Raw genomic sequence first — 16,127 nt, 5'->3', positions numbered from 1 at the left:
CTTTATTACCAGGACCTCTCCTTGTATGAAATGTAAGCTTCATGTTTAGATGTCAGGATTCAGGAACATGTTTCAGCGAAGTATGACACATCCTAAAGGATGGCTAGTGTGGGAAATAGTGATTTTTTTCTGGATTATACTATTGTCAACACTTTAGATGTATCTGAACTACAACAGACTCCCTGAGGGTTCCTAGCTAAAGCTCAGATTTTGTTTTCAAAAGTCATTGAACTAAAACAGTAGCAAACAAACACACACAAAACAGATTATTTAAAGAAATCAAGACTGGGCGCAGCAGCTCATGCCTGTAATCCCAACATTTTGGGAAGCCAAGATGGGCAGATCACTTAAGGTCAGGAGTTCAAAACCAGCCTGGCCAATGTGGGGAAACCCCCATCTCTACTAAAAATAAAAAAATGTGGTGGGCACCTGTGGTTCTAGCTACTGGGGAAGCTGAGGCACAATAATTGTTTGAAACCGGGAGGTGGAGATTGCAGTGAGCTGACATCACTGCATTCCAGTCTAGGCAACAGAGCGAGACTCCATCTCAAAAACAAAAACAAACAAACAAAAACAAATTATTACGGTGGCTGTATATCTCCTGAAATTTACATACAATAATTGCTTCTGACATATTCAAATACAATGCAAAAATTTGTCTATACTTTGAAAACCCTTCACGATTTAGAGACTTTGGGAATCATATAGCTAAAGGAACAGATGAAAAGACAATGCTTCTGAATCTTCTGATTCAATGTAAGTAATTGTTGGGTCCCCACTAGGAGCTCAGCCTGGCCAAGCCCTGAGATAGGAGGAAGGGAAAAATACTGGGCTCCTGCTTTTTTTTTTTTTTTTTTTTCCTTTCTTTCTTCCTTTTTTTTTTTTTTTTTTTTTTGAGACGAAGTTTCACTCTGTCACCCAGACTGGACTGCAATGGCGCTATCCCAGCTCACTGCAACCTCTGCCTCCCGGGTTCAAGTGATTCTCCTGCCTCAGGCACCCAAGCAGCTGGGATTACAGGTGAACACCACCATGCCCGGCTAATTTTTTTTGTCTCTTTAGTAGAGATGGGGTTTCACCATGTTTTCAGGCTGGTCTCAAACTCTTGACCTCGTGATCCATCCGCCTTGGCCTCCCAAAGTGCTGGGATTACAGGCATGAGCCACTGCACCCAGCCCCTGCTTTCAAAAAGTATCTAATTGGGCTTGGAGGGTGTGATTGTCAGAGGCGTGGGAACCAGAGCAACTGCATCTTAAACAGGAGCTGGGGAAAATGAGGCTGAAACCTACCGGGCTCATTCTCAGACAGTGAAGGCATCCTGAGTCACAGGATGAGATAGGAAGTTGGCACAAAACACAGGTCATAAAGACCTTGCTGATAAAACAGTTTGCAGTAAAGGAGCCAGCCAAAACCAAAATGGTGACGAGAGTGACCTCTGGTCGTCTTCACTGCTACACTCCCTGCAGCGCCATGACAGTTTACAAATGCCATGACAATGTCAGGAAGTCACCCTATATGGTCTAACAAGGGGAGGCATGAATAATCTACCCCTAGTTTAGCATATCATCAAGAAATAACCATAAAAATGGGCAACCAGTTGCCCTGGGGTTGCTCTGTCTATGGAGTAGCCATTCTTTTATTCATTTACTTTCTTGATAAACTTGCTTTCACTTTGCACTGCGGACTCGCCCTGAATTCTTTCTTGCACAAGATCCAAGAACCCTCTCTTGGAGTCTGCTTCAGGACCCCTTTCCTGTAACATGATGGTTAACACTGAGTGTCAGCTTGATTGGATTGAAGGATACAAAGCATTGATCCTGGGTATGTCTGTGAGGGTGTTGCCAAAGGAGATTAACATTTGAGTTAGGGCCGGGCGTGGTGGCTCACACCTGTAATCCCAGCACTTTGGGAGGCTGAGGTGGGAGGATCGCCTGTCAGGAATTTGAGACCACCTGACCAATATGGTGACGGGGTAAAACCCCGTCTCTACTAAAAATACAAAAATTAGCTGGGCATGGTGGTGTGGGCCTGTAGTCCCAGCTACTGGGGAGGCTGAGACAGGATAATTGCTTCAACCTGGGAGGCAGAGGTTGCAGTGAGCCGAGATTGCGCCACTGCACTCCAGCCTGGGCAACAGAGCAGGGCTCTGTCTCAAAAACAAACAAACAAACAAACAAAAAACGTTTGAGTCACTGGGCTGGGAAAGGCAGACCCACTCTTCATCTGGGTGGGCACAGTCTACGCAGCTGCCAGCTAGAATATAAGCAGGCAAAAAATGTGAAAAGGTGAGACTGGCCTAGCCCCCAGCCTACATCTTTCTCCTGTGCTGGATGCTTCCTGCCTTCCAACATCAGACTCCAAGTTCTTCAGTCTTGGGGCTCAGACTGGCATTTCTTACTCCTCAGCTTGCAGACAGCTTGTGGGACCTTGTGATCATGTGAGTTAATACTTAATAAACCCCCCTTTATATATATATATGTGTATATATATATATATATATATATATATATAAAATCTATCTGTATAAAATCTATCTATCTATCTATCTCCTATTAGCTCTTTCCCTCTAGAGAACCCTGACTAATACAGGGGACAGGGCTTACCTTCATTCCATTATATGAAGGTGAGGACTAAACTCTGATTTTTATTTTGCCCAAATTCCTATCTAAGGGGTGTGGGGTATCAAGCCCTGCAAATCATAAATTCTCTTCAGATGGGTTTTATTTAACACTAATCGTGGCTTAAACTCTCCAACCTGACTCTGGCATAACATTATGAGACAAGAAAGAAAATCAAAATATTTTACCCCCAAACATGTTTCTTCACCATATTTTGAAATGGTCATGCGAAGCCATTCTTTGTGGGGGCAAATTTGCATCTGTAAAGAATCTCTATTAACATAGCTAGATCTTTTTATTCCAGACCCTCCCAATCCTAAGGAGATTAACTGAGATCTAAATAGGAAACATTTGTCATCTATTGTCTCTAAGGTCAGTCACTATAAGACTTTGAAAGAACCTTTGGCCTTCACCATCTTTTATCTTTTTTTTTTTTTTTTTTTTTTTTTTTTGAGACGGAGTCTCGCTGTGTCACCCAGGCTGGAGTGCAGTGGCGCGATCTTGGCTCACTGCAAGCTCCGCCTCCCGGGTTCACGCCATTCTCCTGCCTCAGCCTCCGAGTAGCTGGGACTACAGGCGCCCGCCACCACGCCCGGCTAGTTTTTTTTTTTTTTGTATTTTTAGTAGAGACGGGGTTTCACCATGTTAGCCAGGATGGTCTCGATCTCCTGACCTCGTGATCCACCCGCCTCGGCCTCCCAAAGTGCTGGGATTACAGGCTTGAGCCACCGCGCCCGGCCGACCACCATCTTTTATCTTAACCTGAACATTCTCTTTCCATCAATGCCAGGTCTTTAGAAAACTCAACCAATTATAAAAAAGAAAATTTTTAAATTCACCTATAGCCTGGAAGCCCCCCCGCTTTGAGTTGTCCTGCCTTTCTGGACCAAACCAATGTATTTCTTAAATGTATTTGATTGATGTCTCCTGCCTCTCTAAAATGTGTAAAACCAAGCTGCACCCCGATCACCTTGGGCATGTGTTCTCAGGACCTCCTGAGGGCTGTGTCACAGGTCATGATGGTCACTCATATTTGGCTCAGAATCTCTTCAAATGTTTTACAGAGTTTGAATCTTTTCGTTGACAAAGGGAAATAGCTATATCTATCTATGTATATATAGACCTTGTGTCAACCTTGTTTTTAATCCCAGCTTCATTACATCTTATCTTCCCAAATAGCAAATTTCTTCTATTGTGGTTTTATTATCATTGTAAAGAAATCGACTGCAGCCTTGAACTCTTGGCCTCAAATGATCCTCCCACCTCAGCCTGATGGGATCTATGCTATGATCTCACCACTTCACTTCAGCCTGGGTGACAGGGTGAGACCCTGTCTCAATAATTATAATAGTAATAATACATTTTTAAAAGTAAAAAAATGCAAGAAAGGCAAAATTAGGAATTTTTTGCAAATATTTTCTCAACCCTCACGACTGCCCTAGAAGATAGTATTAGTCCTCTTTCACAAATAAGAAAACCAAGGCTTCTAGAGGTTAAATTACTTGCCCGAGATCACTCAGATCAAAAGTGGGAGTTGCGCAGACAACTCCTTTAATTTCAGAGCTGAAACACCTGCCAGCATGGCAGAAGTGCTGTGAATTATCAGGAAGAGGTGGGATCAGTGATGACTGCTGGCGCTGGGAGGCGGGGCGTACGTGAATTAGCTTTTTAAAAAGTAGCCGATAAAGAGACTAGATCACAATGTCGTGTTTACCAGCGTCTAAGACAGTGCTTCACCACTGCTCACATGACAGAAAGCTCTTTCCCTGCTCTGCCCCCAAGACCCGTTCTCTCCCTGTGACATCTGTGGGGATTTCTCAAGGACATGGCTCCAGGGGTAATTTGTTTCAGCTGATGCTTTCTAAGGTTGCAAATCAGTCTTATTAACCCAAGTTCCTCAGAGAGACTGACTACATGAGGATAAAAGACTCAAGGGGAGGAAGTTGACGTTGGTGGTCCTTTTTCCACCTTTTCTCTTTCCAAAGTGGTGAAGTAGCTGGTATGTGGGTACAGAGTATGTAATAAGGACATTTCTTAGCAAATCCATGAGTTGACGCGTAAAAGCGGTTATATGCTAAGCTGACCTGGGATTAAAAGGTAAGTTGGGCATCCTTATAAGAACAAACCTTTCCAGCCAAAAGATCAAGCTGGTGAGCTCCGGCTGTTGCAATCTATACTGTAGAATGGCAGAGTCACCACATTGAGTGTGACCTGGTGTCTAGGAATGGGAATTATTCTAATTCATCTTCTGTTTATTGGGAGATGACTTGGCTCTGTAGTGGAGAGAATATAGTCTTTGAAGTCAGACAGACCTAGTTCTAATTCTAGCTCTGTGACTCCTGAAAAGCTACCTAATTTCTCTACTGCTCAGTTTCCCCATTTGTTGAATGAGGATCATAATACTTACATGTGGGGTTACTGTGGTTATCAAATAACATGAAGTAAAAGGGCCAGGCATGGTGGCTCTCGCCTGTAATCCCAGCACTTTGGAAAGCTAAGGAGGGCAGATTTCTTGATCTCAGGAGTTTGAGACCAACCTGAGCAACATGGTGAAACCCATCTCTACAAAAAATACAAAAATTAGCTGGGCATGGTGGCATGCACCTGTAGTCTCAGCTACTCGGGAGGCGGAGGCTGCAGTGAACCGAGATGGCTCCGATACACTCCAGCCTTCATAACAGAGCCAGACCCTGCCTCAAAAACAAACAAACAAACAAAAAACCCCCCCAAAAAAGGAGGAGGGGGACAAAGTAAAAGGACATCCCAAGGTGGCTGACAGTAAATGGGTGGCCGCTATCTCTGTTATCAAAATCAACCCTCCAGTCTCTATGCCATGTGCGTATCTGGACAAGTTGCTTGGCTCCCAGCCGCAGTCTTGTTTATGTCCCTTTCCTGCTTTTTAGAAGGTAAGTGTTCCAGGAAGAAAGCTCTGCACGTGTCAGTCAGTGAGGCCAAACAGCCCTGTGAGGAAAGGGCTCCTCTGGAATGGCGCCATTAGAGGGAAACCAGCATGAGACAGGGCTGCTGTGCAACCTGGGGAGATTCAGTTCACCTCTCTGTGCCTCCACATCCTCGGTGTTATCTGGGGGTAATGAGAGCCGCCCATTGCACGATTGGAATAATCACATTTGTTATATATAAACAACCAACAAGGATTTTACTCTTAGCCGCCCACTCCTCATAATAGGTATTTGAGGAAATATCTGCCTCTTGACCTGGGGGGAAAGAGGATGATGGCCAGGCTGTCCAGAAAACCCACTGAGAGTAAGGCAGTGAATGTTCTGTGCAAACTGCGTCATGCTGGACCTAGCTGGAGCATTCCTGACCCCTGAAGCATGGGTGCTAGCATGTGTGTTTTACACTCACAGGTGCAGTAACTTTAAATTCCTCAAATCCCCTGAGTGCAAGGCCATGGCTCAGAGAAGCCCTGCAGACAACGGCATTAATCTCCCCTACAAGGACTTGACCTCCGAGGTAACCAGGCGCCGAGTCACCATGACCACGAGGTACCTAAAATCTTTCCTCTGGATCGCTTGTGGGGTTGGGATGGAGCATAACACTGAGCCCCAGCAAGTGCCTGAAACTGTAGCTGGCACTGGTTATTTAAATGTATTTAATGCTGCTGCAAGACACGTCTCACAGAAGAGGAAACTGCTTTGTCATCCATTGTGGAAAACAGACTTTTCTCACATGGCCCTTCAAAGGGTGATGACACCCATTTGTGTATGTTCACTGCGTGGGTGGTGGTGGGATAAACTTCACATTGGTGGCTCTTGATAGAGGGTGGGGAGTGGGGATCACTTTGTTTTGTTTTGTTTTTTCGAGACAGGGTCTCGCTCTGTCACCTGGGCTGGAGTTCAGTAGTGCAATCACAGCTCACTGTAGCCTCAGCCTCAACCTCCTGGGGTTTAAGCAATCCTCCCACCTCAGCCTCCCACCAGCCATGCGCCACCATGTCTGGTTAATATTTTGTATTTTTAACAGAAACAGGGTTTTGCCATGTTGCCCAGGCTGGTCTCAAACTCCTGGGCTCAAGTAGTCCACCTGCCTCGGCCTCCCAAAGTGCTGGGATTACAGACGAGAGCCACTGTGCCTGGCCCAAGCTGACACCTCTAGCTTGAGCTCTTCGTCGGGTACATTATGAGATTAAAAATAATAATCTTACTAAATCTGTTAAGAAGTTGGTCAAAAAAATCAAAATTATTGATTTGAAATAAAAAATACAGATTCCATCTAATGTTGTTTACAATGCCCTTTGACCTTAGAATTTATTAGGATTTAAGATACTAACAAATGAATAGGAATTAGGTACCATTTCTTAGTTACCATACATGGGAATGTTAACTCCTTGTTGATAGTGGTGCACGGCCAGTTTTACACCACGGGTTTAGACCGTGAGAGTGGGCATTGTCTGCCGGAAGTGTGGTCCCTGCGCTCTAGTGTCCATCCAAGGACGAGATGGCACAATTCTGCGGCCTGTCCTAGCCACCAAACAATTCCTTTCCTATCATCCCACATCCTTTCAGCAACATTAGGGATCAGCTTTGACTGGGAGATGGCAGCCGTGAACTTGTGGCCAGATTAAAATTTAAATCTGGATTCCAGTTCTGCCTTCTACTGGTCACATGATCTGGGTAAATCACCTTCTGTCTCAGCTTGCTCAGCTGAAAGATTTAATGTGGGGGCTGAGATTCTACATGTGGTTACTTTCTAGGTAATTTCTAGTCCCTGGAACATAGTAAATGTTCAGGGAACAGTTAAATCTGAACCTATAAAAGCTTGACAGGCTAGTCCTATGCGCTTGGTGGCAAGGTTTGCCCAGCCCTGGAGAGGATGGGAAGACTCCAGCAGAAGGGGAGGTGAACCTCGCAGCCTGGCGATGGGGACAAGTTAGGCCAAAGGGAGCTGTGAAGTGAACCTGAGAATGGACTGGCCCTACGAATAGCTGGAATGCAAATGCAAGATTTAGACACAGCCTGTCCCAGGATGAAATGCACAGAGGCCAGTAGGGGATGGAGAAAGCTAATTGATGGGAAGAACTCCTGCTCTAATCCTAAGAGACCCTTGGAGGATGGGGGTGGAGGAGTGAGGGTGCAGACTCCAACTCTGTTGGTTCCATGGCACCAACGGGGACAGCTGAGCTCACTCTGAGGAGAGCTGACTGACAAAGTGTTCATAAAGTAGATCTCATTTCTGCAAGGTGAGTGTGGCTGGAGGAGCTTGAAAGGATGTCCTCTAAAATGTTAACTATTCTCTTTAGATGCTGGCATCTGGGGTATTTCTCTTGTTCCTTCTTTTTGGTTGTTTTGAGACAGGGTCTCACTCTGTCACCCAGGCTAAAGTGCAATGGTACAATCACAGCTCACTGTATCCTCGATCTCCCAGGCTCAAGCAATCCTCCCACCTCAGCCTCCCGAGTAGCTGGGACCACAGGTACATGCTACCATACCTGGCTAATTTTTATTTTCTTGTGGAGAGGGGGTCTCCCTATGTTGTCCAGGCTGGTCTTGAACTCCTGGGCTCAAGTGATCCTTCTACCTCAGCCTCCCAAAGTGCTGGGATTATCTGTATCTGCATGAACCACCATGCCCAGTCTGTTCTTTCTCTCTATTTATTTAAACCCCTATCTTTATTCAAATGGCATTCAATGTGCCTTTCTTCCTAGAAAAGAGATAATTACCCAGAAAAGTGATGAAGCCAAGGAGATGCTCTCCCACTTGGATTTGGAACAAACCCCTCCCCCTCGCAGGACCCACCTCACAGTACCTCCTGCCCCACCTCCTTCTCCAGCTGAGGATCCCACAGTCTCCTAAGATGTGAAACTTATTTTGAAGTGAATTCTTACACAGAACTCCAGAAAACAGTTTCAGTGGCATTCTTGAGGTTTGTCTTAGAAGATTCTTGAAGATCTTTGTTCTTTCCTATTTTTCTTCATCACCTAGAACCACTATAGAGCATGGTTTACCCTTGCTAATATACTTAGCCGTTTTTGGTTTTTCAATCCAAGTCTCTGATATGATATGCATATATTTTGATCTTTCATTTATGTTATGTTATAGAACTGTTGCTGTAGTCAGTTGTATTCAAATTAATAAACAATTATCAGGCCTCGTTGTTTATTACTAAATCTGAATCAGTGAAAAGTCTAGGCCTTTGAAGTCCAGAATTTAAAGATCTTAGGTCCTGGGAAGCCTGAGGTAGCTGGATTTTCAAAACACAACCTGAGACACTACAGTTGTGTGGCCCTGTATTTTGGAGCTGCATTCCCATGCCATGTGCTGGGGCTACGGTGGTTGAGTTTCACGTTTATTGACAGTGTTTTTAAAGTTTGCTTCCGGGAGATTTGAAGTGATTGTCTAACTCTGTAACAGAAAACTCTACCCTGAAAAGCAGCCAAGTGTAGAGTGGTTCTGCTGGGGAGAAGTCTATTGCTTGAGTCCTCTCCAAGCTCCTTGACAGGCCCCAGTGCACCTCTAAGGACTTCCAGGGCTCTTCAAAATTGTTTGAAGGCTTCAAAAATGTGATAATTCTGGCATACATATACATATAAAAAGTATCCCCACGTGTCATCCTTTATTTCATCTGCTTCTTCCTAGAGTCCTTGCAGCTGTTCTCTCTCCGGGCCTGCGCTTATACATGTGCTCTGACTCCCCTGTGAGAAAGGGAGCCAAAACTTCTGTACCCCATTGTGGAGTTGGGGCAATCACTCTGTGATCTCCCTGACCCCATGCATTTAATAAAACCAACGTGCCTTCTTTAAAAACAAAAAGTGCTCCAGTCCTTCTACCCCCATAGTAGCGGACTGTGCCGTTGGTGTGGAAGTTGGGCTTCTTACCTGTGGCCTTTGGCAGTGTGGGGCAGGGAAGGAGCCTGCACTGAGTGTCTGTCATTGCCAGCTGGATGCTGGACATACACATCTCTCTCTCCTCAGTCTGGTGAGGAAACAGGCCTGCACTGTCCAATAGGACGACCACTAGCCACTTGTGACTACTTCGATTTAAATTCATTAAAATAAAATAAATTCAGTTCTTCAGTCATTCTAGTCACATTTCAAGTGCTTAGTAGCTTTGTGCAGCCAATGGCTACCCTATGGGATGTTGCAGATATAGAATGTGACTGCCATTAAAGAGAGTGCTATGTGGCTGGGTGTGGTGGCTCACCCCTGTAATCCCAGCACTCTGGGAGGCAGAGGTGGGTGGATCACCTGAGGTCAGGAGTTTGAGACCAGGCTGGCCAACATGGTGAAACCCTGTCTCCACTAAAAATACAAAAATTAGCTGAGTGTGGTGGTGTACACTTGTAATCCTAGCTACTTGGGAGGCTGAGGCAGGAGAATCACTTGAACTTGGGAGGTGGAGGTTGTGGTGAATTGAGATTGCATCCTGTGCTTCAGCCTAGGCAACAGGGTGAGACTCTGTCTCAAAAAAAAAAAAAAAAAGTTCTGTTAAACAGTGATGGGGCAGAGGTTAAACATGTCCGAGGACACACAGCCAGTTAGCAATAGAATCAAAGAGAGGTCAGGCTGGGAAAGGCTAATTCTTGTGCTTTATTTCTATTTGGTTTCTGAACACATTCTAAGATGTTCTCTCTGTTCATTTGTTTGAATATCGAGTACCTACTATGTGAGCACGGCACTGTTCTAGGGATATATCACTGTACAAAACAATCCCTACCCCATGAGGTTTATATTTCAATGGGGAAAGACTAACAAAAAACATACACAATGTAAGGCCAGGTGCAGTGACTCACGTCTCTAGTCCCAGCACTTTGGGAGGTCAAGGTGGGCAGATTGCTTCAGCTCAGGAGTTTGAGACCAGCCTGGACAATGTAGCAACCTCATATCTACAAAAACATACAAAAATAATTTAGCTGGGCATGGTGGCGGGCTCCTGTAGTCCCAGCTACTTGGGAGGCTAAAGTGCAAGGATCACTTGAGCCTGGGAGGTGGAGGTTGCAATAAGCTGAGATTATGCCACTGCACTTCAGCCTGGGTAACAGAGTAAGACCGTCTCTCAAAAACAAGACAAATACACAATGAAGAAATAGTGAATTATACATCAGGAGGTGATAAGTATAATGGAAAAGATGTGTTAAAGCAGTGAAACAGGGTAAGGGAGATTAGAAGTGCAGGTTGGTTGTCGTGTTAAACAGTGTGGTCTGGGTAGGTGTATGAGTCCATTGTAATGCCACTGATAAAGGCATACCCGAGACTAGGAAGAATAAGAGGTTTAATTGGACTTATGTTCCACATGATTCTGAGGGGAGGCCTCAGAATCATGGCGGAGGGCAAAAGGCACCTCTTACATGGTGGCAGCAAGAGAAAATGAGGAAGATGCAAAAGCAGAAACCCCTAATAAAACCATCAGATCTTGAGAGACTTATTCACTGCTCGGGAACAGTGTAAGTGGAAACTGTCCCCGTGATTCAGATTATCTCTCACCAGGTTCCTCCCACAGTATGTGGGAATTAAGGGAATATAATTCAAGTTGAGATTTGGGTGAGGACACAGCCAAAACGTATCGTTCTGTCCCTGGCCCCTTAAAATCTAATGTCCTCACATTTCAAAACTAAAATGCCTTCCCAGCAGTCCTCCAAAGTCTTAACTCATTTCAGCATTAACCCAAAAGTCCATAGTCCAAAGTGTCATCTGAGACAAGGCAAGTCCACCTATGAGCCTGTAAAATCAAAAGCAAGCTAGTTACTTCCTGGATACAGGAGGGTACAGGTATTTGGTAAATACAGCCATTCCAAATAAGAGAAACTGGCCAAAACAAAGGGGTTACAGGGCCCATGCAAGTCTGAAATCCAGCGGGGTAGTCAAATTTTAAAGCTCGAAAATGATCTCCTTTGACTCCAGGTCTGTAGGGCCTGTGGAGGAAGGTGGCATTTGAACAAAGACTTGAAGCCAGTGATGAAGTTAGGTGTGTGGACATTTGGGACAGAGGGAAGAGCTAGTGCAAAGATTCAAAGGTAGAAGCGTGCCTGGTGCATTCAAGGAGAGCAAGGAAGCTTGAGTAGAGTGGATCAGGGAGTTTTGTGGGATGAAGGCACAGTGGTGGAGGAAGGAGGCAGATGATGTGGGGTTTTGTAAGAACTCTGACTTTGACTTTGAATGAGATGGGAAGCCATAGAGGTTTTCAGAAAAAGAGGCGTGATCTGGTTTGTGTCTTAATGGGATTGTTCTGGCTACAGCATTGAGAGTAGGCTGCATTGGTCGGGGGAACAGAAGCAGGTCAGCTGCTATTGTAGTAATCCAGGAACAAGACGATGGTCATTTAGACCGGTTACAATTGGGGTGATGAGAAATATGGGCAGATTCTGGATCTATGTGTTTGAAGATGAAACCTACAAAAGCTGCCGATGGATTGGATGTGGGGTATGAGAGAGAGGTGGGTAAAGGATAACTCCAAGATTTTTGGCCCGAGCAACTAGAGGGATGGAGTTTCCTCAGCCACAAGAAGAGCAGATTTACCTGGGTACAATGGTTCATGCTTGTGGGGGCTGAGGCAGGAGGATTGCTTGGGGCCAGGAGTTTGAAACCAGCCTCATCAACATAGGGAGACCCTGTCTCTACAAAAAAAAAAAAAAAAAAAAAAAAAAAAAAAAAAGCCGAGCATAGTGGCTTAAACCTGCAGTCCCACCTACTTGGGAGGCTCAAGCTGCTTCTTGCTTGAGCCCAGGAGTTTGAGGATACAGTGAGCTATAATTTGCCACTGCCCTCCAGCCTGGGTGATAGAGTGAGACTTTGTCTCAAAAAAAAAAAATAAAAAATAGTAATAAAACCAGCAGATTTGATGTGTCTGATGAGGAAAGAGGAGAAGGTCAGATGTTCAATATGTGCTAGTTTGACATGCCTAACAGACATCTAAATGGAGACGCCAAGGGGGCAGGTGATGTGTGAATCTGGAGTTGAGGAGTAATCACTAGGCTGGAGACATAAGCATGAGGTTCGTTAGCATATGTGAGTTGGAATCTAAAGCCCTGATGTTAGATGAAATGCCCAAAGGAATGAGTAGATAAGAAGAGACCCTAAACTGAGCCCTGGGGTGCTTCAATCTTGACAGGGAGCTAACCTGTAATCCCAGCACTTTGGGAGGCTGAGGCGGGTGGACTGCTTGAGGTCAGAAATTCAAGACTAGCCTGACCAACATGGTGAAACCCCGTCTATACTAAACATACAAAAATTAGCTGGGCGTGGTGGCAGGTGCCTGTAATCCCAGCTACTCAGGAAGCTGAGGCAGGAGAATCGGTTGAACCTGGGAGGCAGAGGTTACAGTGAGTCGAGATCACACCATTGCACTCCAGCCTGGGCAACAACAGCAAGACTTAATCTCAAAAAATAAAAATTAAAATTAAAATTAAAAGTTGGGGTTAAAAGGAGGAACCAGCAAAAGAAACAAAGAAGGAACAGTCAAAAATGGAAGAGGAGTCTAACATTCTGGAAGCTTCATGAATAAAAAGTTTTTCTTCCTTTTGTTTCCTCTTCCTGTTTCTTCTTCCTCTACCCTCTTCTTCCCTACCAAAGCCTGATGCAGTGGGTTATGGAGAGAAAGAACAGGAGCCATGGGAAGGGCTGTGCAAACAGGATTGGCTCATCTCAGCATCTCAGTGTCTTTCTACCTTCCACTTTTCATTCAAACACCTGGCAGGTAGAGGTGCTTAGTAGGATCAATGAGCTCATGCATTCTGATTTCTGGACTTTTCAGTTTTTAAGAGTCTGCTGTCAGTGGGGGAGAGTGGTTGACACCCAGATGTTATGGGCTAAATGGTATCCCCACCCCAAATTCATATCTGAAAGTCCTAATCCTAACACTTTATCTTTAACTTTTAGGTCTTTTTTAAGACAGAAACTTGCTCTGTTGCCCAGGCTGGAGTGTGGTGACATGATCTCTGCTCACTGCAGGCTTTGCCTCCCAGGTTCGAGCAATTCTCCTGCCTCAGCCTCTCAAGTAGCTGGAATTACAGGTGTGCACTACCACACCTGGCTAATTTTTATATTTTTAGTAGAGACGGGGTTTCACTATGTTGCCAGGCTGGTCTTGAACCCCTAACCTCAAGTGATCCTCCCGCCTTGGCCCCCCAAAATCCTGGGACTACAGGTATGAGCCACCGTACCTGGCCCTAATCCTAATACTTTAGAATGTAACTGTCTTTGGAGACAGGGCCTTCAAAGAGGTGATTAAGCTAAGCTTAGGTCATTAGGGTGAAAAGAGATTGTACATGTACAGACATGTACAGAGGGAAGATAATGTGAAGATGTAGAGAACAGCCAGTCATCTATAAGCCAAGGAGAGAGGCCTCAGAAGAAACCAACCCTGCTGACAACTTGATCTTGGACTTCCAGCCTCCAGAATTGTGAGAAAATTAATTTCTGTTGTTTAAGCTATGAAAGGAAAATAAATCTTGGGGTCCCCAAATCACTAAGCTAAAGTGAAAAGTCAAGCTGAAAACTACTTAGGGTAAACCTGCCTCCCATTCTGTTCAAAGTCACCCCTCTGCTCACTGAGACAAATGCATATCTGATTGTCTCTTTTGGAGAGGCTAATCAGAAACTCAGAAAAATGCAACTGTTTGTCTCTCACCTACCCGTGACCTGGAAGCCCCCTCCCTTCTTGAGTTGCCCCACCTTTTGGACAGAACCAATGTACATCTTGATTGGTGTCTCATGTCTCCCTAAAATGTATAAAACCAAGCTGTTCCCCAACCACCTTGGGCACATGTCATCAGGATCTCTCCTGAGGCTCTGTCATGGTGCCCTCAACCTTGGCAAAATAAACTTTCTAAATTAACTGAGACTTGTCTCAGCTATTCAGGGTTCAAAAGCCACCCTGTCGGTGGTATTTGTTATGGGGGTTCAAGTATATTAATACACCAGTGGAGAGGCATTTTGAGATCTCATCCTCTCCCTCCTCATTCATGGCATGTGTAACCTTAATGAGAATAAACTCCCAGGGGAAAAGAAAAGCCAGGCCTGGTGCAGTGGCTCACGCCTGTAATCCCAGCACTTTGGGATGCTGAGACAAGCAGATTACTTGAGGTCAGGAGTTTGAGACCAACCCAGCCAACATGGTGAAACCCCCGTCTCTACCAAAAATACAAAGATTAGTTAGGCATGGTGGCACATACCTGTAATCCCAGCTACATGGAAGGCTGAGGCAGGAGAATCAATTGGATCCCGGAGGCGGAGGTTGCAGTGAGCTGAGATAGCACCACGGCACTCCAGCCTGGGTGACAGAGTGAGACTCCTGGGGGAAAAAAAAAAAAAAAAGCTGCCTCATGGGTCTGGCCATTGGAACTCAGAGGACACCAAATCTGGAACTGGAAACAGAGATGTGGATGCCAGCAGCAAAGTTGGAATCTGCCTGATGGCTAAAATCAGGTGTGAGACACTCTGCCTGGGTCCTTCCCCCTGAGTGCCAGGTGCCAGTGTGCCCTCACCCTCACTTGTCTCAAGCATAGATGCCACCTCAAAGACGTGGGGAGATGAAAGGCCTGAATTGGTTGACAACACACTGATGTGGTGGAATCCAAGCTGAACTGGCAAATGAAGTATTCTACCATTAGGTACAATGGCAACTGAAGAGGGAAATTAAGTTTGTCATTAAAACATAATGCAGCCAGGTGTGGTGGCTCGTGACTGTAATCCCAGCACTTTGGAGGCTGAGGTGGGAGGATTATTTCAGGCCAGGAGTTTGAGACAAGCTGAGGAACATAGTGCAATCCTGTCTCCACAAAAAAATTTAGAAAATAATATTGCTATAAGGGCTGGGAGGATAATGGACTTATTAATGGGTGTAGAGTTTCAGTTTTACAAAATGAAAAATGTTCTGGAGATGGATGGTCGTGATAGTTCCCCGATAATATGAATGTGTTTAACACCACTGAGCTGTGCCCTTATAAATGACTGGGATGGTACATTTTGTTATATTTTACTACAGTTTTAAGAGTTGGAAGAACAAAACAATGCTATAAGGTTTCTCCACCTGAGGTTGAGGCTTATAAAATTCATGCTCCTGATGACTGATAAAAACTGAAGTGGAAGGGCCAGGCATGGTGGCTCACACCTGTAATCCCAGCACTTTGGGAGGCAGAGGCGGGCAGATCACGAGGTCAGGAGATCAAGACCATCCTGGCTAATATGGTGAAACCTCATCTCTACTAAAAAAAAAAAAATCAGCTGGGCATGGTGGCGGGCACCTGTAGTCCCAGCTACTTGGGAGGCTGAGGCAGGAGAATGGCGTGAACCCAGGAGGTGGAGTTGCAGTGAGCTGAGATCGTGCCACTGCACTCCAGCCTGGGCAACAGAGTGAGACTCCATCTCAAAACAACAACAACAACAACAAACCAAACTGAAGTGGAGTTAGGGCGAATAGAGGGTGGGTTCAGGGGAGAGATTGAAAGATTGCTCAGGTAGTACCGAGAGCACCAGGAGATGTAGGTGGGAAGGTGTGATTGCTGCTATTTGCTTGGTGTCATCCTGCACAACACCTCAAAACCAGGCACAAGCCT

The 16,127-nt window shown here is 45.2% G+C and overlaps 1 protein-coding gene across 1 annotated transcript; it reads left to right on the top strand.

Annotated features, from left to right (window-relative positions):
- The first annotated feature begins 4,365 nt into the window (after positions 1-4,365).
- Positions 4,366-9,145, top strand: MYOCOS (myocilin opposite strand). Its single transcript, XM_050768106.1, has 3 exons — positions 4,366-4,455; positions 5,987-6,124; positions 8,284-9,145. Exons 2-3 carry the CDS (start codon positions 6,030-6,032, stop codon positions 8,429-8,431), a joined length of 243 nt encoding a protein of 80 aa, XP_050624063.1. The 5' UTR covers positions 4,366-4,455; positions 5,987-6,029; the 3' UTR covers positions 8,432-9,145.
- Positions 9,146-16,127: the final 6,982 nt, after the last annotated feature.

The sequence above is a fragment of the Macaca thibetana genome, chromosome 1 (genome assembly GCF_024542745.1).
Source record: "Macaca thibetana thibetana isolate TM-01 chromosome 1, ASM2454274v1, whole genome shotgun sequence".
In the NCBI taxonomy this organism is placed as follows: domain Eukaryota; kingdom Metazoa; phylum Chordata; class Mammalia; order Primates; family Cercopithecidae; genus Macaca; species Macaca thibetana.
The sequence above is the reverse complement of the archived record's forward strand: the minus strand, read 5'-3'. Positions and strand labels throughout refer to the sequence as shown.